This window comes from Poromitra crassiceps (assembly GCF_964638095.1).
Source record: "Poromitra crassiceps genome assembly, chromosome: 5".
NCBI classification, from domain to species: Eukaryota; Metazoa; Chordata; class Actinopteri; order Beryciformes; family Melamphaidae; genus Poromitra; species Poromitra crassiceps.
This window is the reverse complement of record NC_139642.1, coordinates 58,554,178-58,582,171: the sequence shown is the minus strand read 5'-3', so window position 1 is coordinate 58,582,171 and position 27,994 is coordinate 58,554,178. Positions and strand designations below refer to the sequence as shown.

Genomic DNA, 27,994 nt, shown 5'->3' with positions numbered 1-27,994 from the left:
TGCCGCGCCCCTTTGGATCAACGCCAAAGGCATCTTCCAGGAAGAAAACTGAGCGCACCAAGCGTCAGGCGGCGGAGAGGAGACTAGCGGCTGTCAACTTGGAACAGGCTTTCTATAGGGTTCTGTGCCTACATTTATCTGCACCTGGACGGAGGGCACAGCAAGCATGCTCATCAAAGAATTGTGAGTATTATTATAGCTCAGGCTGAAAATGCGTTGTTTGTTGCTGTTGTTGCTGGAGAACTGAGAGAAACAGGCCCGAGCAGTGTTGCTGTCGCACTGAATTAACGTGAACTTATAATCAACTTTTCTCTAATGAATGGCATTACAAAGGGCGCCCGGGAGAGCAGTCGTCTGGTTTCTCTGTGTCGTTGATCTTCTTTGTCGTCAGCACCTGGCTTGCTTGAATGAGTGACGAAGTCTGTAGCCCCGATGCGCGCTGTATGGAGTGAGCACAAGCCAAACTCCATTAAAAAAAAGACAATTTAATGCACCACTTCTTGGTTGAAGTAGGCCTATACACACTCACACCGTGTAAATATGACTGAATGCCTTTCCTGAATTTGGGGGCGACACTCGTCATTTCGGCATTATCATACATACAATCCTCCAATCCTACATAAAGAGAAGATCACTTCATTTCAATGACTTCTCAACGGTTACAAGAAGAGGCGAACAAACAAGCGTTAGTAAAGCTGGAATTGTATTAAAACACAAGTAAATGCTTTGTGAGGATTTAGGGGAAGAATGTAGGGGGGGAGAATGGCCCCTACGGATTCAGAAAAGGTATTGAGTCATGTTTTATGAGGTATGCATCTGAGCCCATAAGTAAGACTACATTACTTTGACAGATTTTTGAATGGAGTTTGGTGTTGTAGAGCTTTGCACATATTGAGTTAGGTGAATGAATGAATGAATGTATGGGATAACGTTAGTGGGAGAAATAATGGTTGTGTTCAGCAGGTTTTCACTCCCTGTAAGTTAACACCGGCTAAGCCTGAGAGAGTTTTATGAGTGTCATGGTCATGTCATATGCACATCATTGCAGGAGCATCATCAAGTTTGCTGTCATCTGACCACACAGTACAAAGTACACTCACATGGGCTCTGCTGTGTAACATGAGTATTCTTAGGATTAGCCTAAAGGGAACCCTCTCCTGTGCCTTAGCCAGAGGCAACTGAGGCAGCTGGTAGGCTACATGTGCACTTTGAAATCCATGAGATGAGGCTGTGGGTGGGCCGTAGCTTCAGGGCAATAAGGATGATCTGCGTCTTTTTCTGCCATTTTCTTTGACAGCACAGCACCTGTTGCAGTAGGCTGCACCGAGTTCAATGCCATTCTAAAACCATTTTTCAACGCCTTTCTTTGTAGAATGAAAGCATAAGCTATAAGACTTCACGTTGCTTCTCGAAGTTGAACCGGAAGAATACAACCTTTTTATCCCTTGAAATCGGCTGAAAGTATAGAATTTTGATATGCAGCTTTACCAGGAGGCCACCGGCTTCAGTGTTGGAAGTTGTGACTTCTGTGAAGTTCATCTTTTCATTGCAACCACACACTACTTGAGCTGTTCACAACAGCCAAACTGATTATTTGTCCTAGATGACTAATGCCTTTGGAAAGGACAAGTCTTGATTTGAACCCACAACAACAGCCACATGATAGGCTGTTGCTTTACCTACTGAGACAAACACCTGTTAAAGTTTAGATTCAGTGAGGAGAGACTTAAGTAGTGTGATCCTGCAACCTATGATTGACAGACTGACAGTGCGAATCACTTTATAGAACACTGCAGTGCTAGTCTGCATTAACAAATAAACCAGTAAGTCACATGGGCCAAAACAAAAAACTGCACTGCACTGCTCTCTATGGGTTGAAAGGTTAGTCCATTAGTCATGCCAATCATCTGCTCAATCTGATTTGAGTTTTCTACGGTACGCTGTGATTTCAGGTTGATTTACTTTTCAGGAAACTTCAGAATGGTCACAGTACATCAGGGACTTGAACTCGCTACCTTGTAGTCCAAAGACCTGTATGGAATCTGTTATGTCTGTAACTCCTTTACTCAGGTGATGCAGAGTGCCTAGTGTTATGTCTGTAACTCCTTTACTCAGGTGATGCAGGGTGCCTAGTGTTATGTCTGTAACTCCTTTACTCAGGTGATGCAGGGTGCCTACTGTTATGTCTGTAACTCCTTTACTCAGGTGATGCAGGGTGCCTACTGTTATGTCTGTAACTCCTTTACTCAGGTGATGCAGGGTGCCTACTGTTATGTCTGTAACTCCTTTACTCAGGTGATGCAGGGTGCCTAGCTATGTCTGTAACTCCTTTACTCAGATGATGCAGGGTGCCTAGTGTTATGTCTGTAACTCCTTTACTCAGGTGATGCAGGGTGCCTAGTGTTATGTCTGTAACTCCTTTACTCAGGTGATGCAGGGTGCCTAGTGTTATGTCTGTAACTCCTTTACTCAGGTGATGCAGGGTGCCTACTGTTATGTCTGTAACTCCTTTACTCAGGTGATGCAGGGTGCCTAGTGTTATGTCTGTAACTCCTTTACTCAGGTGATGCAGGGTGCCTACTGTTATGTCTGTAACTCCTTTACTCAGGTGATGCAGGGTGCCTACTGTTATGTCTGTAACTCCTTTACTCAGGTGATGCAGGGTGCCTACTGTTATGTCTGTAACTCCTTTACTCAGGTGATGCACGGTGCCTAGTGTTATGTCTGTAACTCCTTTACTCAGGTGATGCAGGGTGCCTAGCTATGTCTGTAACTCCTTTACTCAGGTGATGCAGGGTGCCTAGTGTTATGTCTGTAACTCCTTTACTCAGGTGATGCAGGGTGCCTACTGTTATGTCTGTAACTCCTTTACTCAGGTGATGCACGGTGCCTAGTGTTATGTCTGTAACTCCTTTACTCAGGTGATGCAGGGTGCCTAGTGTTATGTCTGTAACTCCTTTACTCAGGTGATGCAGGGTGCCTAGTGTTATGTCTGTAACTCCTTTACTCAGGTGATGCAGGGTGCCTAGTGTTATGTCTGTAACTCCTTTACTCAGGTGATGCAGGGTGCCTAGTGTTATGTCTGTAACTCCTTTACTCAGGTGATGCAGGGTGCCTTGTGTTATGTCTGTAACTCCTTTACTCAGGTGATGCAGGGTGCCTACTAGTGTTATGTCTGTAACTCCTTTACTCAGGTGATGCAGGGTGCCTAGTGTTATGTCTGTAACTCCTTTACTCAGGTGATGCAGGGTGCCTAGTGTTATGGCTGTAACTCCTTTACTCAGGTGATGCAGGGTGCCTACTAGTGTTATGTCTGTAACTCCTTTACTCAGGTGATGCACGGTGCCTAGTGTTATGTCTGTAACTCCTTTACTCAGGTGATGCAGGGTGCCTAGTGTTATGTCTGTAACTCCTTTACTCAGGTGATGCAGGGTGCCTAGTGTTATGTCTGTAACTCCTTTACTCAGGTGATGCACCGTGCCTAGTAGTGTTATGTCTGTAACTCCTTTACTCAGGTGATGCAAGGTGCCTAGTGTTATGTCTGTAACTCCTTTACTCAGGTGATGCATGGTGCCTAGTGTTATGTCTGTAACTCCTTTACTCCGGTGATGCACGGTGCCTAGCGTTATGTCTGTAACTCCTTTACTCAGGTGATGCAGGGTGCCTAGTGTTATGTCTGTAACTCCTTTACTCAGGTGATGCAGGGTGCCTAGTGTTATGTCTGTAACTCCTTTACTCAGGTGATGCAGGGTGCCTAGCGTTATGTCTGTAACTCCTTTACTCAGGTGATGCACGGTGCCTAGTGTTATGTCTGTAACTCCTTTACTCAGGTGATGCACGGTGCCTAGTGTTATGTCTGTAACTCCTTTACTCAGGTGATGCACGGTGCCTAGTGTTATGTCTGTAACTCCTTTACTCAGGTGATGCAGGGTGCCTAGCTATGTCTGTAACTCATTTACTCAGGTGATGCAGGGTGCCTAGTGTTATGTCTGTAACTCCTTAACTCAGGTGATGCAGGGTGCCTAGTGTTATGTCTGTAACTCCTTTACTCAGGTGATGCAGGGTGCCTAGTGTTATGTCTGTAACTCCTTTACTCAGGTGATGCAGGGTGCCTAGTGTTATGTCTGTAACTCGTTTACTCAGGTGATGCAGGGTGCCTACTAGTGTTATGTCTGTAACTCCTTTACTCAGGTGATACAGGGTGCCTAGTGTTATGTCTGTAACTCCTTTACTCAGGTGATGCAGGGTGCCTAGTGTTATGTCTGTAACTCCTTTACTCAGGTGATGCACCGTGCCTAGTAGTGTTATGTCTGTAACTCCTTTACTCAGGTGATGCAGGGTGCCTAGTGTTATGTCTGTAACTCCTTTACTCAGGTGATGCAGGGTGCCTAGTGTTATGTCTGTAACTCCTTTACTCAGGTGATGCACCGTGCCTAGTAGTGTTATGTCTGTAACTCCCTTACTCAGGTGATGCAAGGTGCCTAGTGTTATGTCTGTAACTCCTTTACTCAGGTGATGCACGGTGCCTAGTAGTGTTATGTCTGTAACTCCTTTACTCAGGTGATGCAAGGTGCCTAGTGTTATGTCTGTAACTCCTTTACTACTCAGGTGATGCAGGGTGCCTAGTGTTATGTCTGTAACTCCTTTACTCAGGTGATGCAGGGTGCCTAGTGTTATGTCTGTAACTCCTTTACTCAGGTGATGCAAGGTGCCTAGTGTTATGTCTTTAACTCCTTTACTCAGGTGATGCACGGTGCCTAGTGTTATGTCTGTAACTCCTTTACTCAGGTGATGCAGGGTGCCTAGTGTTATGTCTTTAACTCCTTTACTCAGGTGATGCACGGTGCCTAGTGTTATGTCTGTAACTCCTTTACTACTCAGGTGATGCAGGGTGCCTAGTGTTATGTCTGTAACTCCTTTACTCAGGTGATGCAGGGTGCCTAGTGTTATGTCTGTAACTCCTTTACTCAGGTGATGCACGGTGCCTAGTGTTATGTCTGTAACTCCTTTACTCAGGTGATGCAGGGTGCCTAGTGTTATGTGTGATGCACGGTGCCTAGTGTTATGTCTGTAACTCCTTTACTCAGGTGATGCAGGGTGCCTAGTGTTATGTCTGTAACTCATTTACTCAGGTGATGCAGGGTGCCTAGTGTTATGTCTGTAACTCCTTTACTCAGGTGATGCACGGTGCCTAGTGTTATGTCTGTAACTCCTTTACTCAGGTGATGCACGGTGCCTAGTGTTATGTCTGTAACTCCTTTACTCAGGTGATGCACGGTGCCTAGTGTTATGTCTGTAACTCCTTTACTCAGGTGATGCAGGGTGCCTAGCGTTATGTCTGTAACTCCTTTACTCAGGTGATGCAGGGTGCCTAGTGTTATGTCTGTAACTCCTTTACTCAGGTGATGCACGGTGCCTAGTGTTATGTCTGTAACTCCTTTACTCAGGTGATGCACGGTGCCTAGCGTTATGTCTGTAACTCCTTTACTCAGGTGATGCACGGTGCCTAGTGTTATGTCTGTAACTCCTTTACTCAGGTGATGCAGGGTGCCTAGTGTTATGTCTGTAACTCCTTTACTCAGGTGATGCAGGGTGCCTAGTGTTATGTCTGTAACTCCTTTACTCAGGTGATGCAGAGTGCCTAGTGTTATGTCTGTAACTCCTTTACTCAGGTGATGCACCGTGCCTAGTAGTGTTATGTCTGCAACTCCTTTACTCAGGTGATGCAGGGTGCCTAGTGTTATGTCTGTAACTCCTTTACCCAGGTGATGCAGGGTGCCTAGTGTTATGTCTGTAACTCCTTTACTCAGGTGATGCAGGGTGCCTAGTGTTATGTCTGTAACTCCTTTACTCAGGTGATGCAGGGTGCCTAGTGTTATGTCTGTAACTCCTTTACTCAGGTGATGCAGGGTGCCTAGTGTTATGTCTGTAACTCCTTTACTCAGGTGATGCAGGGTGCCTAGTGTTATGTCTGTAACTCCTTTACTCAGGTGATGCACGGTGCCTAGTGTTATGTCTGTAACTCCTTTACTCAGGTGATGCAGGGTGCCTAGTGTTATGTGTGATGCACGGTGCCTAGTGTTATGTCTGTAACTCCTTTACTCAGGTGATGCAGGGTGCCTAGTGTTATGTCTGTAACTCATTTACTCAGGTGATGCAGGGTGCCTAGTGTTATGTCTGTAACTCCTTTACTCAGGTGATGCACGGTGCCTAGTGTTATGTCTGTAACTCCTTTACTCAGGTGATGCACGGTGCCTAGTGTTATGTCTGTAACTCCTTTACTCAGGTGATGCACGGTGCCTAGTGTTATGTCTGTAACTCCTTTACTCAGGTGATGCAGGGTGCCTAGCGTTATGTCTGTAACTCCTTTACTCAGGTGATGCAGGGTGCCTAGTGTTATGTCTGTAACTCCTTTACTCAGGTGATGCACGGTGCCTAGTGTTATGTCTGTAACTCCTTTACTCAGGTGATGCACGGTGCCTAGCGTTATGTCTGTAACTCCTTTACTCAGGTGATGCACGGTGCCTAGTGTTATGTCTGTAACTCCTTTACTCAGGTGATGCAGGGTGCCTAGTGTTATGTCTGTAACTCCTTTACTCAGGTGATGCAGGGTGCCTAGTGTTATGTCTGTAACTCCTTTACTCAGGTGATGCAGAGTGCCTAGTGTTATGTCTGTAACTCCTTTACTCAGGTGATGCACCGTGCCTAGTAGTGTTATGTCTGCAACTCCTTTACTCAGGTGATGCAGGGTGCCTAGTGTTATGTCTGTAACTCCTTTACTCAGGTGATGCAGGGTGCCTAGTGTTATGTCTGTAACTCCTTTACTCAGGTGATGCAGGGTGCCTAGTGTTATGTCTGTAACTCCTTTACTCAGGTGATGCAGGGTGCCTAGTGTTATGTCTGTAACTCCTTTACTCAGGTGATGCAGGGTGCCTAGTGTTATGTCTGTAACTCCTTTACTCAGGTGATGCAGGGTGCCTAGTGTTATGTCTGTAACTCCTTTACTCAGGTGATGCAGGGTGCCTAGTGTTATGTCTGTGTGTCTGGAGGCCCACTTTTTAGTTTGAATCAGCCATCATGTCCCAGCGTGGCCGGCCGGCCGGCTCCTCTTCCACTCTGATCTGTTCTAATGAAATATTCAGACCTCGCTAGACTGGCAGCAGGTGCCAATTAATTGGCTATTGTATCATGGCACACAAGGGGAGGATACACAAAGGCCACACACACACACACACACACACACACACACACACACACACACACACACACACACACACACACACACCCACACACACACACACACACACACACACACACACACACACACACACACACTGGCAGTGACAGTTTTCATTGTAGTTTCTATTTCCTCTTCTCTCTTCCAGTCACAGCAGGATCTTCAGGTCTGCACATTAACAGAGAGCTTAACATGTCTGGCTGCTTCTCACATTGCCTGATGACTGTTTGTTTGTTTGTTTGTTTGTTTATTTGTTTATTTATTTATTTATTTATTTATTTATTTATTTATTTATTCAATCTAAATGTGCACGTTAGTTTTCCTTATTATTGGTCTCCAAACAGATCATGGCTCTGTCCAGCAGCTGCATATAGCTCAACTCAAGCCCCTGTTTGGTCCAAGATAGCTCGATTAGCTACATCATGCTACATGAGCGAACGGGGCGGGTCCGACCCATTAATGTCACGTGTCTTCTTTAATCTGGCGGAAGCATTTTTCAATCCAAGCTGAAACGACGCAGATATGATGGTTTATAGTGGGACTTACCCTGCCCACGCCCGCCCCATTCACTTCAATAGAACTGACCCCAAAGTCTGGCCCCAACGCTGTGATGTCTTTCCCTTCTTTATAGGTTCCTTGGTGCTACTCGGGTAGCAAGCTGCGTAGCAATAGCATGAATTAAAAGTAAACAGGAGAACAATCATTCAGATGTTACCATTCATTGACCCCAAAGATGGCTGCAAATCTCCCTGCACTGTTTTGAGACATTTATTCCTGTAGTCAACTGGGACGTTTTGAATGGCTGGAATTAGAGCTGCACAATATATCGTTTCAGCATCGTCATCGCAATGTGCGCATGCGCAATACTCACATCGCAGAACGCGCAATGTCATAGGATAAGGCAAAGTAACTCAAACATGTCATGCTATAACTCTTTTGCTGGTTGATACTCAGCATTAGCACACTAGCATCCTGCCAATCACTCTGGCTGCAGCTAAAAACACTTTCTACTATGTCACCCACGCAGGTTACCCACTACCTTCTTAAAGGGACAAGGCTTGATGAGCTAATCAAGTCATTTGGTGAAAATTCCTGTATTCTTTCATATCGCAATATATATCGCAGAAACCAAATATATTGCAATGTCTGTTTTTTTCCAATATCGTGCAGCCCTAGCTGGAATCATGTACGTACTCGTCCGTTTTGCACTTTCCAGGTAGAACAATTTTTTGTTTTCGTGAAAGGAAAACACATCAGTAGGGAAACAAACAAACAAATTTCAAACAAAGAAATCTCATTGGCTGTTGATGATCTGAAAAGGTGCAATCAGATCACTTAAGCCTTTGCTGAGTAATGATCTCATACTCAAAACTCAACTCTGCATAGCACAGTTAGGCTATTTAACCAGCATAGCACAGTTAGGCTGTTTAACCAGCATAGCACAGTTAGGCTGTTTAACCAGCATAGCACAGTTAGGCTATTTAACCAGCATAGCACAGTTAGGCTGTTTAACCAGCATAGCACAGTTAGGCTATTTAACCAGCATAGCACAGTTAGGCTGTTTAACCAGCATAGCACAGTTAGGCTATTTAACCAGCATAGCACAGTTAGGCTATTTAACCAGCATAGCACAGTTAGGCTATTTAACCAGCATAGCACAGTTAGGCTATTTAACCAGCATAGCACAGTTAGGCTATTTAACCAGCATAGCACCGTTAGGCTGTTTAACCAGCATAGCACAGTTAGGCTGTTTAACCAGCATAGCACAGTTAGGCTGTTTAACCAGCATAGCACAGTTAGGCTGTTTAACCAGCATAGCACAGTTAGGCTATTTAACCAGCATAGCACAGTTAGGCTGTTTAACCAGCATAGCACAGTTAGGCTGTTTAACCAGCATAGCACAGTTAGGCTGTTTAACCAGCATAGCACAGTTAGGCTGTTTAACCAGCATAGCACAGTTAGGCTGTTTAACCAGCATAGCACAGTTAGGCTATTTAACCAGCATAGCACAGTTAGGCTGTTTAACCAAGCATCTTAAAATAGCTGGTCAACCTTTGGGTGAAGTGAGCAAAGACAAGTTTGTACATGTATCCTGGCCTCTTCTTTGCTAAATGATGCAGCCAGGAAGTAACCTATACAACCTGTTTTTGTTCTCTTGATCACCTGGAATAACTCTCTAGAGTCGACTTTGTCATGATATTTGAAAATATAGTTGGAACTCCTTGCTTTTATTCCTACTTACCTTGTATGTAAATATGTGTAGGTGCATGTGTCTTGTTTTCATGTGTAGGGCTACAAAAGTGTCCTTTTTTATGTCCCGTCCATGTTTTGCTGTTGTGTTAGCTGTGCCTTAATGCTCTCTCTCTCTCTCTCTTTCTCTCTCTCTCTCTCTCCCCCCCAGTCGAATCGTCCTGCCCATTTCAGTGGAGGAGGTAAGGACCTACTGTAGCTGCCATACATCTGCTGTATCTTCACTCTCCTCTTCTCATCAACTGCATAGAGCATAGGACACACACACACACACACACACACACACACACACACACACACACACACACACACACACACACACGACTGTCTCTACAAGCAACAATGGCCCGGAGGTCAAAGGTTCAAGGATCAGGTTCAAATTCTAATGGATTTTCAAGGCAGAAACATCCAAAGAAGAATGAATTTATGAATGAAATGATGTTAGGATCTGTAGCTCCTTAAAGGAAAAATCGAATCTACATTGTTAGATGTCATCAATCTGTGATGTTCAATATCAATACATGATAATTTATCATGAGAGTAACCTCCCGTCACCCATTAAGACAGGGCATGATCATCCGCCCTAAGACCCACCCCCAGTGCTGTTTCCTAAGACCCGCCCCCCAGTGCTGTTTCCTAAGACCCGCCCCCCAGTGCTGTTTCCTAAGACCCGCCCCCCAGTGCTGTTTCCTAAGACCCGCCCCCCAGTGCTGTTTCCTAAGACCCGCCCCCCAGTGCTGTTTCCTAAGACCCGCCCCCCAGTGCTGTTTCCTAAGACCCGCCCCCGGTGCTGGTTCCTAAGACCCACCCCCCAGTGCTGTTTCCTAAGACCCGCCCCTCAGTGCTGTTTCCTAAGACCCGCCCCCCAGTGCTGTTTCCTAAGACCCACCCCCCAGTGCTGTTTCCTAAGACCCGCCCCCCAGTGCTGTTTCCTAAGACCCACCCCCCAGTGCTGTTTCCTAAGACCTGCCCCCCAGTGCTGTTTCCTAAGACCCGCCCCCCAGTGCTGTTTCCTAAGACCCACCCCCCAGTGCTGTTTCCTAAGACCCACCCCCCAGTGCTGTTTCCTAAGACCCGCCCCCCAGTGCTGTTTCCTAAGACCCACCCCCCAGTGCTGTTTCCTAAGACCCACCCCCCAGTGCTGTTTCCTAAGACCTGCCCCCCAGTGCTGTTTCCTAAGACCCACCCCCCAGTGCCGCCCCCCCCAGTGCTGTTTCCTAAGATCCGCCCCCAGTGCTGTTTCCTAAGACCCGCCCCCCAGTGCTGTTTCCTAATGCTGCCTTCCAGACAACTGGGACCTTCGGATTTTCTGGCCTCCTATTAGGAAAAGTGCGCTGGAACGGCACTCAAAGTGGGAGCTCCCACTTGAAAACTGGGAGAAAAAAATCTACCCCCACTAGGCTGGGAACCAGTTCTCTGACGTCACACAACAATGGCCGCAACATGGAGTATGTAGTCCAAAGTATTAAGTGCCTAAATAAAATGTATAATAGAGTCTGTTACATTATGTGTCATTGCTGCTCCTCATTTTCATTTAAATATGTAAGGAGGGTGCTCTGCTCGTTGTTAAGCTGTCTTGCTATTTGCCAAACAAAAAAAAGTTTGTCGCGGTCCGCCATGTTTCTTGGTTGCATTTTGCCTTTGTGCTCTGGAATGCTTTGAAGGTGGGGGGTGGGACTTTTCCACTGGGAAACACCCACGTCCCAGGTGTCTGGAAGGCAGCACTAGACCCGCCCTCCAGTGCTGTTTCCTAAGACCCGCCCCCCAGTGCTGTTTCCTAAGACCCGCCCTCCAGTGCTGTTTCCTAAGACCCGCCCCCCAGTGCTGTTTCCTAAGACCCGCCCCCCAGTGCTGTTTCCTAAGACCCGCCCCCCAGTGCTGTTTCCTAAGACCCGCCCCCGGTGCTGGTTCCTAAGACCCACCCCCCAGTGCTGTTTCCTAAGACCCGCCCCTCAGTGCTGTTTCCTAAGACCCGCCCCCCAGTGCTGTTTCCTAAGACCCACCCCCCAGTGCTGTTTCCTAAGACCTGCCCCCCAGTGCTGTTTCCTAAGACCCACCCCCCAGTGCCGCCCCCCGCAGTGCTGTTTCCTAAGATCCGCCCCCAGTGCTGTTTCCTAAGACCCGCCCCCCAGTGCTGTTTCCTAAGACCCGCCCCCAGTGCTGTTTCCTAAGACCCGCCCTCCAGTGCTGTTTCCTAAGACCCGCCCCCCAGTGCTGTTTCCTAAGACCCGCCCTCCAGTGCTGTTTCCTAGGACCCGCCCCCCAGTGCTGTTTCCTAAGACCCACCCCCCAGTGCTGTTTCCTAAGACCCACCCCCCAGTGCTGTTTCCTAGGACCCGCCCCCCAGTGCTGTTTCCTAAGACCCACCCCCCAGTGCTGTTTCCTAAGACCCGCCCCCCAGTGCTGTTTCCTAAGACCCGCCCCCCAGTGCTGTTTCCTAAGACCCGCCCTCCAGTGCTGTTTCCTAAGACCCACCCCCCAGTGCTGTTTCCTAGGACCCGCCCTCCAGTGCTGTTTCCTAAGACCCACCCCCCAGTGCTGTTTCCTAAGACCCACCCCCCAGTGCTGTTTCCTAAGACCCACCCCCCAGTGCTGTTTCCTAAGACCCACCCCCCAGTGCTGTTTCCTAAGACCCACCCCCCAGTGCTGTTTCCTAGGACCCGCCCCCCAGTGCTGTTTCCTAAGACCCGCCCCCCAGTGCTGTTTCCTAAGACCCGCCCTCCAGTGCTGGTTCCTAAGACCCACCCCCCAGTGCTGTTTCCTAAGACCCGCCCTCCAGTGCTGTTTCCTAAGACCCGCCCCCCAGTGCTGTTTCCTAAGACCCACCCCCCAGTGCTGTTTCCTAAGACCCGCCCTCCAGTGCTGTTTCCTAAGACCCGCCCCCCAGTGCTGTTTCCGGTGGCGTTTCCGCTTTGTGTGCCGCAGTAATAACGTTCTCCCATAGAAATGCAGAATGGAGTCGAGCCTAACCTCGCCAGTCGCTACGAGATAGAAAAAACAAGACCAGGAGACCTGGTTATGCCAGACCCAGAAGGAACAAATTCCTAGTAGGCAACACACCTACAAACCACTTTATAAGTTAAAAGTATAAATCATTTTAGGCATTTTGTGTGTGTGTAGCATTTTGTGTATAGGGGTATTTGGTTGTAGATTTGTATATAGGCTAGACCAGCAAACCTTCCAGTCTGATTACATTCACCTGTCCCTTGTCAGTCAGTGCACAGAATATGGGCAGAAGGGCTTTTCCTCCCCAGCCATTCAGGAACGCTTCAGATTTCAACCACCAGGGGCAACAGAGTAGGTCTGGTTTTGAGACCAACACACCTACAACAAACCACTTTATAAGTTAAAAGTATAAATCATTTTAGGCCGTATTAACATTTTGTTGGAATTAAATGGGAATACAGCACGGTGGGGGTGTATAGGGGTATTTGGTTGTAGATTTGTGTATAGGCTAGACCAGCAAACCTTCCAGTCTGATTACATTCACCTGTCCCTTGTTGATTAGACCCTCATTGATTTTACTTGCTCACCTGACCTGCCCAACGCAGCTTCCCAATGCAATTTGAGTGGCTAAAACATTTTCAACTCATGAATGTTACAAGTGTGTTGTGGGTTTATGGTTGTGTAAATATGATCAATTGCTGTCATACTATTGATTGCCATCTCATTAATCAGTTGGCTGTAGGTGATATTTATACAAATTACCTTCAGGTGTTGTGGGCCCTCTATTGCCCTCTAATGTACTGTAGTTAATGACCACATTTAAACATGTCTTTCTTTTAACTATTCCATAAATAAATAAGTATGATCTAATATGATCTAATGGCCAATAATGAACCAAACTAGGCACCACAATTACAACAAGTACAGATCCTGTACAGTTACACGGCACATGTTTAAACCAGTTGAATTAAAGGTAATTCAATGTTCGTTAGTGTGTCCCCATTCACTGCTGGTTCAAATGGTAGCAAGTCCAGACCTGCTCTGTTGCCCCTGGTGGTTGAAATCTGAACCCTCCCAACCCGGGATGGGGGCCACCGAGGCCGGGACGAACCTCTGCATGATAGAGCGAAAAACAATTTTTTTTTTTTTTTTGGGTGTTTTTGGGCACCACACGAAAAATGGAAAAAAATGGAAAAAAGCTCCATAAAAGGAGGGTCTCATCCCGCTCAATCTATCCGCCAATAGTGCATCCCAGCCTGGATGACTCTTGCACGGTCCCCCTGTGTACCTCCAGGGAGGAAAAGAGGGACAGACCGACAGACCGACCGACCGACAAAGCCTTCTGTAGGCCGACCCCCTGGGTCTGGCAAAAAAATGGTGGGGGGGGGGGGGTAGGTCGACCCCCCCTCACAACCCGGGATGGGGGCCACCGAGGCCGGGACGAACCTCTGCATGATAGAGCGAAAAAAAAAATTGGGTGGGGGGCAATTTTTTATTTTTTGGGGTGGGGGGGGGGGGGGTAGGTCGACCCCCCCTCCCAACCCGGGATGAGGGCCACCGAGGCCGGGACGAACCTCTGTATGATAGAGCGAAAAACATTTTTTTTTTTTTTTGGGTGGGGGGGTAGGTCGACCCCCCCTCCCAACCCGGGATGGGGGCCACCGAGGCCAGGACCAACCTCTCTGCATGATAGAGCGGAAAAAAAAAAGTAAAAAAAAAAAAAAAAAATGGGGGTGGGGGGGTAGACCCCCTCCCAACCCGGGAGGGGGCCACCGAAGCTGGGACCAACCTCTCTGCATGATAGAGCGGGGAAAAAAAAGTAAAAAAAAAAAAAATTGGGTGGGGGGGGGGCAGACCCCCCTCCCAACCCGGGAGGGGGCCACCGAGGCCGGGCATACCTCTGCGCCATGACGGGGGTCCGTCCTGGAGCACCACACGAAAAATGGAAAAAAACGGAAAAAAGCTCCATAAAAGGAGGCTCTCATCCCGCTCAATCTATCCGCCAATAGTGCATCCCAGCCTGGATGACTCTTGCACGGTCCCCCTGTGTACCTCCAGGGAGGAAAAGAGGGACAGACCGACCGACCGACAGACCGACAGACCGACAGACCGACCGACCGACAAAGCCTTCTGTAGGCCGACCCCCTGGGTCTGGCAATAAGAAGCATGGACATACCAAATTAAGTATTCAAAGTACTTGAAGCTTTTTGGGTAGCTAGATACTCGCTTCGCCAATGTTTTCTTGAGTGGGAACGCAAGGTTACAACGGCGCAGGCGTGATTGACAGGTCGCCTGTCCAGCGATCGCATAGCTTGCTGATCCCAGACCAATAGCAGGTGGCGCTGTCACGCTGCGGCTCTGTGTAGGAAACCACTGGCCTCACGCTAGCTGCTGCTGAGTCTCCAAACCGATGGGCGACGTCACGGTGGCTATGTCCATATTTTATACCGTCTATGGGAGGGAACCAGCTGGAGGCTGAATTGCTGCACTCAAACTTCCCCGAGCCGTTGATCCACATGGGTCTCCTTTCTCCTCCGACACCTGATGTTCCTGTTCCCACACATCATGAACGACACACCAGAGTGAATGGATGTCTCCACCTGCATCATGTAGGCCTAGTCGCTGCTAGCTGCCCACACATGCAGTGTTGTTGTAGACTTTAGATGCCCTTGCAGTCGTAGGCTTTATATCAGGCCCAGCATTTATTTAGCTGTTTTATCTGCCATGCCACCTCGGGCTACTTCCCTATCAGCACGGCTGCAGCAGGTCCAACTTCCTCCTATAGATGTGTCCTTAATGGGAGGCTATCTATGCTTTCCTCTGTGTCTGTGAACCCCCCTCGCCTCTTTAGTTGTCAACTATTTTCATTATCGATCTGTCCAATAATTTCTTGACTAATCGATTGTCGTTTGGTCTATAGAATGTCACAAAATGGTGCAAAAATGTTGATATTCCCCCCCCCCCCCCCACAAAGCCCAAGATGACATCCTCAAATGTCTTCGTATGTCCCCGAGCAACTAGTCCACAACCTAAAGATAACCAATTGAGTATAATAGCTGGAACGAGTGAATTTGATTGTTTTTCTTACAAATCAGTCTAAACGATGAATCGATTTCTACAAAAAATCTTTACGATTAATTTGAGGCATTTTGTGATCACAGCGCTCTCAGCTGGATTCTGTGTTTGTGGTTGCTGCAAAGCATGAACTCAATAAGAGCATGTGGGTTAAGTGTACAGAAGCAGCTGTAGCCTATAGCTATATAGCAGTGTAGCTACGGCTTCAAACAAGCTGTTGCTTTGAGTGGTACTTGTTCTTCCCCTCGTGACCTCAGTAAATGCAGCATTAGTTTTGAATCCACAGAATGTTGAGTCATGCCCTGCTCCTTATGTTGATCACATGATCAACAAGTCATGTGACTTGAGACCTGTAGGGCCACTTTTTCACCCACAAAACTTGCTCGACGAAACTTCATGTTCAGCCTGTTTTGTCTGGAGCTGCAGTGGAAGATCTTGTTTGCACGTCACGTCACGCCTGCAGTAAGGGCTGCACGCACAGCACAATTATGGCCGAAATGACAATCACGATTATTTTTGATCAATGTTGAGATCACGATTATATTTTGATCCATGATTACTCATTGACTTTGGGAACATCATGCATTTATTGAACTTTAAATATAATAATTTCACTGAAAAAAGAAGAAGAAACAAATTAAAATATGTATAGATCTGATCAGAACTTTAAAAATAATAAACGTAGTGCACTGTCACAACCTACTGCAAAAATATTCAGCATAACAAATCGTTTTATCTCGATTTTCTTGTTTTCATGGTCGTGGGAAGAAGCCAAAATCAGGATTAATATTTGAATCATTGTGCAGCCTTACCATGGCTAGTTGTGCTCGCCGAGTGACATTCCTAAGCGGTTGGTCACAGAGGAGAGACGTCTTGTGTGTCTTCAGGAGGAACGGGGCACAGCCCTGAACACACTCAACCTGCCAGACCTGCTGGAACGCTTTCAACCCTGGCTCTGAAGCCGTTTCTCCAGCTATGCTGCTAGGGTCAGCAGATGGGGGGTCTCATCCTAATCTACCCAAATCTACAAATAGCTGGACAAATTATTGTCAGACAAAATCCTGGATAACTGTCCAAGTGTAGAAGATGTGACATCTCATGAAGGTATATTTCCAGCAGCTACTATGGAGTTTGACAGCAGAACATTTCAGAGATCGAAAACGTCAGGTTTTGGTGTCTTTCTAGAGCCACTGTTTTCCAGTCAGGAATGCTTGCGTCATGAAATCAGGAATGTTTATTGCTAGAGCACCCGGGTAGTGCAGCGGTAGATTCCCTGCCTACCAACATGAGGGTCGCAGGTTTGAGCCCCCGTGCTACCTCCGGCTTGGCCGGGCGTCCATAGGTTGAGGCCACGTCTCGTCATAGACGCTGGTTTAGCTGGCTCCGCCTGGCTGGGGGCGTGGTGAGGGTGGGGTAAAAACCCCCCGTTCTATCCATTCAGCAAAGTTTGAATTTAGCTGATAGCCCAGCCCAGGCAGACACGATCGGGGATTTAACCACCGCAGTAAACGCACATCTGAGCAGACGTCTTGTGTTCTGCTCTAGAACCCCCAAACCTGTAGTTTAGAGCCGCAGCACCGTCTTTTGGTCAGTCAGCCCATGAGATATATGGGCGGTTTTAACCCCACTCGCGCGCCAGCCGTTTAACATTTTGTGGGCGTTCCCAGACATGCAGACTGTCTCTATACAGGCACAAGCGCATACTGTATGCCCTTGGGGGGGGAGGGGAACTGGGGGGAATAGCACGATCCTCCCACGCGCTACATCCTGCCGGTGAATCTCCTCACTGTCAGGTGAAAAGAAGCGGCTGGCGACTGCACATGTATCAAAGGAAGCATGTGCTAGTCTACAACTCTCCCCAGATTGGCGGGGGAGGAGGGGGGTCCAATGACCATGGTCATTGGTTGATAAAAAAAAAAGTGTATTACTCAAATGGTTATCCAGGTGGTACAGGTTCTGCTGTGTAGGCTGCTTCCTGTATGGTTCCATGCAGCGTAACGAGAGGCTGGGCTGGTGGAAGGGAGAGAGCAGCACACCCAAGTCAACAGCTGCATGTGTCAGGTAGGAGGAGCCACAGGGATGGTGAGGAGAGAGCGCATTGTTTTCTCAAACACGATTGGTGTTTATTTAGGTCAGCTGACGGTCAGCTGATACAGGTGTGCATGACTCGTGTCCTGCCTGACCTAACGCAAAGCTTCGCGTCGCGCCGGCGTTCAAACTATTGAACTAACTATTATAGAGCTATTGCACAGAGAACCTCTTTCTCGGAGACTTGTAGAAAGGCATTCTGGGAAACGTAGGAAATCACTCACTTAAGCCGGATGAGGCAGATTGAGGGAAACGTGTCTAAAGACTTTCCTTTAGTAAGCCATGGCTTTGTGTGAGTGGGAGTGAGTGAGTGTGCGGGCAAACAGTAACGTGAGTCACTCACTCTCTATTGCAACAACACTGCTGACTGACTGACTCACTCAGGGAGGATCAGGGACATGGAGGAGGCCTGGAGGAGGAGGAAGAGAGAGTCTGGACAGGGCGAGCGCTTTGCTGACTGTGACGTTTTAATATGCTGAAGTCAGGCTCTGTGATAACCAGAGGGAAATGGCTAACTAAGGTCACCAGAGTAGGACTTTCCACAGGGGTCTTTTTCCACATCCTGGGGGCGTGGGGGGGGGGGGGGGGTCTCATGTTTTTTTCATGAGTTTTACACTCTTGGATGCAATAACAAAGTGAACATGGTTTTATTTGCTGTTTTGCCAAAGTTGTAAATGGTAGTGTAGAATATCAACCATGACATTTTTGGGAGAGAAATCATGTCTATTATCACACCTCCCCAAAAAAACACACACAACACAACAACAACAACAACAACACCAACAACAACAAAACATTTAGCTGCCCAGTAAGCTACTTTGGCGATAGACCCTTTTCCCTCCCCTGCTCTCCCTCCTCATCTCATCTCCTCTCCTCTCCTATGCCCTCTTCTCCTCAACTCCCCTCCCCTCCTCTCCCCTCTCCCCTCTCCCCTCTCTCCTCTCCTCTCCACTCCTCTCTCCTCTCCTCTCCTCTCATCTCCTCTCCACTCCTCTCTCCTCTCCTCTCATCTCCTCTCCACTCCTCTCTCCTCTCCGCTCCTATCCCCTCTTCTCCTCTCATCTCCCCTCCCCTCCCCCCCCCCTCTCCTCTCCTTTCTCCTCCTCTCTCACTCCAGTACCAGGTGGGCCAGCTGTACTCTGTAGCGGAGGCCAGTAAAAGCGAGACGGGGGGAGGTGAAGGAGTGGAGGTGCTGGTCAACGAGCCCTATGAGAATGAAAAAGAGAAGGGACAGTACACCCACAAGGTCTACCACCTGCAGAGGTAGGTGCACCCACAAGGTCTACCACCTGCAGAGGTAGGCCGACAGGGATGACAAGTACCGTCCCCTGTATGTGTGTGTGTGTGTGTGTGTGTGTGTGTGTGTGTGTGTGTCTTGTGATTGTACATAGGCTATTTTGTGTGTGTGTGTGTGTGTGTATTGAATTAGGGGCTGTGTTCAAATCCTCTTTTTTGGTTAGGACTGAGTGAAATGAGCCAGAAGTACCTCAGTGGCAGCCATGATACAGCCATGATTGAATTCTCTAAATGCTAAGGAAAGGGACTTCACTGCTTCACTAGGCTTCATGCTGAAATGCGTCTGTTGTACTGCTGTCTGTCCCAGATGCCGATTAAATATTGAAAGGACACCTAGAGTGCTGGCCTGCTTTTTTTTTTTACTTATGATTTATTTTGATCTTGCACCTAAGTTGAACGTTGGGATTGAGTGTGCTAGGCTATGTATGTAGTCTAGTGTAGCCTCCGTACGTAGCCTAATGTAGCCTCCGTACGTAGCCTAGTGTAGCCTCCGTACGTAGCCTAATGTAGCCTCCGTATGTAGCCTAGTGTAGCCTCCGTATGTAGCCTAATGTAGCCTCCGTATGTAGCCTAGTGTAGCCTATGTCCGTAGCCTAATGTAACCTCCGTACGTAGTCTAGTGTAGCCTACGTACGTAGCCTAATGTAGCCTCCGTACGTAGCCTAGTGTCGCCTACGTACGTAGCCTAATGTAGCCTCCGTACGTAGCCTAATGTAGCCTCCGTACGTAGCCTAGTGTAGGCTATGTACGTAGCCTAATGTAGCCTCCGTACGTAGCCTAGTGTAGCCTACGTACGTAGCCTAATGTAGCCTCCGTACGTAGCCTAGTGTAGCCTACGTACTAGTGTAGCCTACGTACGTAGCCTAGTGTAGCCTACGTACGTAGCCTAGTGTAGCCTACGTACGTAGCCTAATGTAGCCTCCGTACGTAGCCTAGTGTAGCCTCCGTACGTAGCCTAGTGTAGCCTACGTACGTAGCCTAATGTAGCCTAGTGTTAGTGCAGTGGGATTCTCTCAGCACCGTGGTTATCTTTTCCTAAGTCCTTATGAATTCTCCTTCACATCTTTCCTTGACCTCATGAGGTTCTTCCATCGAGGTGAAGGAAAAGCGGTTAGGAATATAATAGTATAGAGACCGTTTCAACTGGACCTACTTCCTGTTGCAGTGTTTGCTAATACAATCACTGACAGGAAATTAACTTGATTCCAAACTGTTCCCTAGCAACACAACTCCAGTGAAATGGTCTATAGGAGTTAGGATGTTTTTTGTTTGTTTTTTGTTTTACTATTCGAATAAGACATTTGATTGAGAGAGTACGTTCAGCCTTGTTAACATTTTGTCAGGTAAATCCTGTCTGCATTTCCCACAATAAAATGTTTGAAACGAGAGCAAAAAGGAGTGTTGAGTTAATGATGCAACAGGACGTGAACATCTCTTCTATTGTTGACTGCAACTTGTAATTTGTAATTTGTAATTAATTTGTATATCCTGCCTGTCTGTCTCTCTGCAGTAAAGTGCCAGGTTATATCCGAGCTCTGGCACCCAAAGGTGCTCTCGAGGTTCATGAGAAGGCCTGGAATGCATACCCTTACTGTCGAACTAGTGAGTCCCAACAACGCACACACACGCGCACACGCACACGCGCACACACACGCACGCACGCACGCACACACACACACACACACACACACACACACACACACACACACACACACACACACACACACACACACACACACACACACACACACACACACACACACACACACACACACACAATGCTGGGTCACAATGAATAATTGAACACTGCGTACAGGTTAGCCACCCATTCTCAGTGAATGCCTTTTGGCCCCATTCTAGAGTATGGGCTGCAGCAGGATAAGACTGATAACAACTGTTTGGTGGCGAGATATTACAAGTTATTTGTTGCAGAATTTGATCAACACGACATGGACCATAATCACTCACAATCAATTTCATATGCATGAAAAGCTTGACACTTGTGCTGCTGTGTGTTACTGTGTTTAGTTTCAAACCTTGCCTCTCTCTTTTCTCCTGATCCACTCCCGTTTCCTTCATCATCCATCTCCTCCTCTGATGCAGTCCTTACAGTAAGTGTGCTTTTTACATCTTTTTGTTTTGACTTTAGAACATTGTGGGCAGGTGTGTTTCCACATGCTTGTTTAGGGGCATTTTGAATTGAACTCATATTTGTAATTCGGGCCTGCTTTTAGAATGTACCCATAGCGGTAGGGTAGTAGAATGAAAATGTGATTGGAACTAGCTTAGCGCTGTTCCAGTGAAACACTGTTCGGCCTGTGTGCCATGATGAAAGATGAGATGGTAACGCTGTCGCTTAGACGAAAGAAGACACGCAGAAGCAATGACGAGCTTGACTTCACACAGCGGCTACCGTGTGTGTGTGTGTGTGCGTGCGTGCGTGTGTATGTGTGTGTGTGTGTGTGTGTGTGCATGTGCGCGTGTGTATGTGTGCATGTGCACGTGCACACGTACATGTAATGTTTATGTGCAGACCTGAATTCACAGTGTCTTGCCTCAAGCTGAGTGGATTTGGAAATATGTTAATTTAAATGCAATGAAAATGGAAATAATGTAAAGGAATGACTGTGTGTATGTGTGTGTGTGTGTGTGTGTGTGTGTGTGTGTGTGTGTGTGTGCGTGTGTGCATGTGCGCGTGTGTATGTGTGCACGTGCACACGTACATGTAATGTTTATGTGCAGACCTGAATTCACAGTGTCTTGTCTCAAGCTGAGTGGATTTGGAAATATGTTAATTTAAAATGCAATGAATGAAAATGGAAATAATGTAAAGGAATGACTGTGTGTGTGTGTGTGTGTGTGTGTGTGTGTGTGTGTGTGTGTGTGTGCGCGCACGTGTATGTGCAAGTGTGTCCACTGATCCTGTCATGTGTCTCCCCCCTCCCTGCAGAATGTCTACATGAAAGACGATTTCATGATAAAGATCGAGACGTGGCACAAGCCTGATATGGGAGATCAGGACAATGTAAGTGATCTGATCTGGTAATATATACATTTATCTACCGTATATCCGCTGAGAATGAGCATCGATTAAATTTGCTGCTGCTGCAGCAGGAAACAATGCAACTTTAAAAATGGCATTACTTTGTGTACATCACTCAATCTGAAATGAATTGTCACAAAAGGACCTCTAACGTCTCTGCAGGTACATGGACTGGATGATGAAACCTGGCGCAGTACTGTGATTGAGCACATTGACATCGCTGACAGAAGTCACATAGGACCAAAGGTGAGAGCAAAAGATTAGCCAATAGGCATACTCCTTCCTATCTATTGTGGTATGGTACTTATGGAATAAATATGTACGGTCATTTAGGTAAAAGACCAATTTTTTATTATTTTCTTTTTCTCTTTTCTTTTTTCTTTTATATACGGTAGTATAGTTTTCTTGTTTGTGGTTGCCAATTGTGATTTTTTTTAAATGATTTTGAAATAGTCTACAACATTAAGAACAACTAGAAGGGCATTTATATAACTAGAAATCGAGCATGCTACCCGCGCTCAATTCCTAAGCTCAGCCGCTGCGTGGCCTCGCCCACAGCTCGGCTGCTCGCTTGCTCTATTGGCATGCGAGTTGGCCCTGTCTCTTTTACATAATGATTTTGATCAAAAATGATGTCACTGATGATGTCACAATGCCTATGACATCATCAGTGATGTCACTCGCTTATGATTTTGGTCAATATGCCATCATCAGTGATGTCACTCGCTGATGACATCATCCAATGTCGGAAAAAAATATAAACAAACAGAGCCCACTTCCTCCCTTTTTATATATGATGATATGATGATGATGATGATGATGTGATGATGATGATTGACAATAATTGAATAACTGTAGTGTCTCTACAGTGTTTTATTTTGCTTGTCGTTATTATTATTATTATTATGTTGTAATGTATACTGTACATGTTATGTATTGTATTATATATGTGTCGGACCCAGTAAGAATAGGTAGAGCATTTGCTGCAGCTAATGGGGATCCTAATAAACGAAACGGAACTAGTCAGAACATCGATTGATCAAACTATCCAGAACTAGATAAACCTACTGTTATTTATGCTGTGTATGTTATGTCATTGTATTGATCGCATCCATTCCATAGGACTACAATCCAGATCATGATCCCGCCACCTTCACATCAAAGAAGACAGGTAGAGGGCCTCTGGGACCTGACTGGAAGGTACTACATCCCCCATAGTCCTTCACACTAGACTCAAAAGTGTATGGAATGTTTATTTGGTATGGTCTAGGAATTATACAATGAAGTTGTTCGTCACCATATACCCCCTTTTCCTCCACAACAGCCTGAATTATTTGAGGCATGGAAAGGTTCCACAGGGGCCTCAGACCATGGTGACTCCATTGCATCATGAAAGGTTCCACAGGGGGCTCAGACCATGGTGACTGCATGGCATCATGCAGTTCCACAGGGGGCTCAGACCATGGTGACTCCATGGTATCATGAAAGGTTCCACAGGGGGCTCAGACCATGGTGACTGCATGGCATCATGCAGTTCCACAGGGGTCTTAGACCATGGTGACTCCATGGCATCATGAAAGGTTCCACAGGGGTCTTAGACCATGGTGACTCCATAGCACCATGCAGTTCTTGCAGATTTGTTGTGGTGTAGAAATGACAGATGGTCCACTGTTCGAGATGATCAAAGCCAATAAGTGAATCATGACTCACTTATTGATACGTGGCTCAGTCTATAAGACCATAATATATTAATTTAATATACAGTAAGGTGACACTGTATTAAATGTACAATACTAGTGAACAGTTGAAAACATGTCTGCTATCGAAAGAAGACATTCTGTACAAAACTGTTTTGTCTCCATTAACAAATATCAAAATGGATGGTCTCACTGATGAGGGATGACTTCTGTGAAAAATTAATTTGTAGGGACTTGAATGCATATTTGTGTTTTGCACAATGCTTGAAGGCATGTACGCGTTTTGTATTGTGATGTTTGTGTGTACACCTGTGTTTGCAGAAGGAGCTCCTCAACAACCCCAGCTGTCCGCACATGTGTGCCTACAAGCTAGTCACGGTCAAGTTCAAATGGTTCGGACTGCAGGGCAAGATACAGAACTTCATTCAAAAGGTACACAATTATCATGTATGTCTGATGTAGATTGCCATCTGGTGGCCAAAATATGAATTGCTGCACAGAAGAGAGGGAAGGAAAACCATGTCAGTTTATTTTCCTTCTAATTAAGAGGCCACAGATGATACAAGAGCCATATTATGCCAGATTACTTTTATGTTTCGCTGTCTACTTTACCATTTCCCTTTCAAATTCAAAACAACCTTATTGGCACGACAGGAAAGTTATATTAATATTATATTAATATTAACCAATAACTCTCTCGCTTTCTCTCCCTGACCCCCTCTCTCTACAGTTAGAGAAGCGTTTGTTCGCTAACTTCCACAGACAGCTGTTCTGTTGGATCGACAAGTGGATCGACCTGTCGATGGACGACATCCGTCTCATGGAGGATGAGACGAAGTCGCAGCTGGACGAGGTGAGCACGCCGAACACCCCGCCGCTCTCAGGGCTGTGCGGTGAATTATCTCGCTCTGTTAAAGCCTCTTTGTTCCATCACTCCTCCTCACATGACTCAGTTGTTTTAGTACACCTCTCATAAATGTGCGCTCTTGCCGTAGATGAGGAAGACGAAGGAAGTGAAAGGCTTGGCGGCTGCTGACGACTGACCAACATACACAGTAAGTTTCACATCATTCTCTGGGGGGGGGGGGTAAATGTAATTTACAGATTTTGATAGTGACAAAGGAGGTGTTGGATGCAATCAAATATGTGCCGGTCCCGATCTGGGACGTCCCGGATCTTGTTCCGGCAGGATCTGGCACAAATTAAGCCCTGGATTTAACCTGGAAAGCCTTTACATGTTTGCATTTGAACACGGTCAATTTGTCACATTTTCTAAACAGATCCTCTTTGACCTCGTCAGATCAGCTGCTCAGACAGGAGGCCTTGCCTGCATTCGGCACACTCGACTCCTTGGACACTGGATCTACAACATCTGGATAGGCATAATCAAGAATTCCACAATTCCACCCCAATAAAATTTGCTCTTAATAAGAGCTCAGTACTGTAAAGACAATCGTATGTATGTATGTATGTATGTATGTATGTATCTATGTATATACATTTGAATACAACAACCACCCTAGTTTTCTAAGAGACAAGTTTGCAAGTTGGGGAATCCGTTTCGAGGTTGAGGCTCTCTTGCTTATACCTATCCAGTCCTCTTAAATATCAAAAGAGTAGGGGATAGGGTGGATGGACAAGGTTTCCTAACGGGCTGTCTGTAATATTACTTATTAAAGCAGCTACGAGCAAGATTTTCGATTGTTATTAAACAGTCTAAATTTAATATCAATGCATCACATCTTACCTCTAATAGTAGACGAGACCAACGCAGAGTAGTCTCGCTTGAACCCCGAGTCGGCCAGTGTTAGTCTGTCTGTGGCCAGGGCAGATCAGGAAGTGAAATGAAACGGTTTGCAGCAGCCACTTCGGCCATAACCACAAAATAACTTCCAAAAAACCTGTTGGAATATAACGAGAGATGTTCGCGAGAGTATGCATGGCGTTCTCATTGTTTATGGTATGTTGCTAGGCAGCACGAACGGGGTAGGCAGGCAGCTGCGTTTCACTTCTGGGTTTCACTTCTGGGTTTATCCGGTCCAGCGGTAAGGAGAGAGAGAGAGAGAGCCCCCTGTTGATGCGAGTTTTGACAGACACAGACTTAATAATCATCTAAGGGAGCAATCTCCGATTCACACGGCTTTGGTCTCAGCTACTATTATAGGTAAGATGTGATGCATCAATATTGTAATTATACTGTTTAATAACAATCGAAAATCTTGCTCGTAGCTGCTTTAATATTAATATTACTGATATCACTGTTATACTTTTTTTTTAATGAATGATGTCGTTTGGGCTTTTGTTTTTGTTCTTGATTTAGTGTTTTCCAATTGTCTGTGATTCATCTTGTGTTTACTAACTGGAGCAAGGTAGATTATCCAGCAGTCTGCATCCACAAATACTCTACTACAGTGGTTCTCAAACTTTCTCAAAACTTTTTTTTTTTTTTTTGCTTCAGTACCCCCTTTAGCTGATTCGCTTATGATGCAATGAATGAATGATAACCCACCTTTTGAAGAATGTAACATTACAAAATATGAAATGGAGTGAAAGAGTTGCAATTAGTGCCCGTTTCATTTATTTTCACAATTTGTTCTTACATTTTTCCATTTTCTCCTTTCTCTCAAGTACCCCCTGTAGTACCTCCATGTACCCCTAGGGGTATGCCTACCCCAGTTTGGGAACCACTGTTCTACTATACTCTACTACAGTCACTCTTAAAGGCCTTGTGGAGGCAAGTGGACTATAATACTGTACTGTAGGCGGCAATGCTTTTAAGGAAATCTGTTTTCGTCTCCTGCTCTAAAATGCACTTGTTTTAATGGTGTTTTGTCAAAGTGAAAGTAATTAGATTTATGATTCATGACGTGGTGGATGGAGTCACTGCAGTGAAGAAATAGGCTTTGATTTCTGGCCTTTACGTCAAGACATCAATGCTGCGGTTTCCACTGAAAGGACTCCACCTGGGAACCCAGAGTCTATTTCGGCACGCAAATTGACATGCTGAAATAGACTCTGGGTTCCCAGATTGCCACCAGAGTGACTGAGTAACGTTCTACTTTCAGATTACTATGGTCTATAATCCTGGTCCTACTGTACCTGCTGTTGGTCAGGTTAGCTTCAGACAACAACCATGCTGTGTGTTCATTTTTATCGTAGTTTTGGCTTGAGGGGTTTGACTGTTTTGGGATCTTGGGCTGTGCAAGAGGAACAGGAACTCAAAACAATGGACGCGTGAAACAACTCTTTCCCTGTAATTGTTCACAAGCGAGGCCTACATAATTGTAAGTCTTCTTTCATTTCCCCCGTGTTGAATTAAATTGTCTGTATTTTATTGGAATGAGCAGCCGTTTTGTGTAATGAGTCCTCCACAAGATTGTGTGTTATATATTAAATACAATATATTTATCCTTTGCTTCTAGGACTTGTTTACTTTTGTTGAAATGTGTACTGATTGCTGAGCCTCTTATCCAGCTGTAGCTTAGTAGTACCTCTTCTTTGTATGGTCCTATTGTACTTCCTTTACTTGTTTTCCATGGTACCTCTTCTTTTTATGATCTTATTGTACTTCCCTGACTTGTTTTCCATGGTGCTGTTCTGCCAGTTGCTGCTCTGGCACCTGAATTTCCCCAAGGGGATGAATAAAGTGCTATTTTCTCTTAGCTGTTTGAGTCAGAGTCTGGTTAGGACCAGGCAAGACCGGCTGTCTGTGGGCTCCAAAAACACATTATTATTATCATTATTATTATTATTATTATTACTATTATTATTATTATGATTAGTAGTAGTAGTAGTAGTACTGCGTGTGAGATCACTTGTTGCTGAACGTTCTGCTGGAGCTGACAGGGATGCAACGTTTTTTTTAATGTTTTTTTGTTTGTTTTCCTTTTATTCTTAAAAATGTAAATCAATTAAAAAAAAATTAAGACCCAACAGCGACTGCACGGACTCAGCCGCCTAAAGAGATTTGGCCAGCCTGCTAACCGGCTGTTTCACTACCTGGTAGTACGGGAACTGTACCACCATGGACCGCAAGCCGCTGAGAAGGGTGAGGTGCGCGGCCCAGCACAATAGCCTGTTCTCCCTGTTACCCTCAGGGAGAAGATACAGGGTCCCGAAAGCACGCACAAACCGTCTGCGGAATAGTTTCTTTCCGCAGGCCACTCAATAAATAACACACACACACACACACACACACACACACACTGCTATATACCCCCTCCCACATATCAATGCAATGTGGTCTCCAACCTGCACCATGCTCTTTAATGTCAATTAGAACATTTCCTAACTAAACCTTCCAGAAACCTTTGTGATAATATTATTGTATTTCAGTGGGGGGCGCTGTTGGCCTGTTCATGT

General features: G+C 46.1%; 1 protein-coding gene across 1 annotated transcript; it reads left to right on the top strand.

Moving 5' to 3' along the window:
* Positions 1-44: 44 nt before the first annotated feature.
* Positions 45-27,047, top strand: LOC310777077 (phosphatidylinositol transfer protein beta isoform-like). Its single transcript, XM_083637337.1, has 12 exons — positions 45-183; positions 9,639-9,669; positions 18,714-18,859; positions 20,403-20,494; positions 20,996-21,003; positions 21,843-21,917; positions 22,098-22,181; positions 23,058-23,135; positions 23,954-24,064; positions 24,363-24,485; positions 24,628-24,687; positions 24,913-27,047. The coding sequence occupies exons 1-11, from the start codon at positions 167-169 to the stop codon at positions 24,673-24,675; spliced, it is 813 nt and encodes a 270-aa protein (XP_083493463.1). The 5' UTR covers positions 45-166; the 3' UTR covers positions 24,676-24,687; positions 24,913-27,047.
* The last annotated feature ends 947 nt before the right edge of the window (positions 27,048-27,994 follow it).

What these genes read in the sequence shown, in the direction of transcription:
- LOC310777077 (XM_083637337.1), top strand. An exon ending in TGCCCATTTCAGTGGAGGAG is followed by an intron (nt 9,670 to 18,713) that starts GTAAGGACCTAC and finishes CTCTCACTCCAG; the next exon opens with TACCAGGTGGGCCAGCTGTA. An exon ending in AAGGTCTACCACCTGCAGAG is followed by an intron (nt 18,860 to 20,402) that starts GTAGGTGCACCC and finishes GTCTCTCTGCAG; the next exon opens with TAAAGTGCCAGGTTATATCC.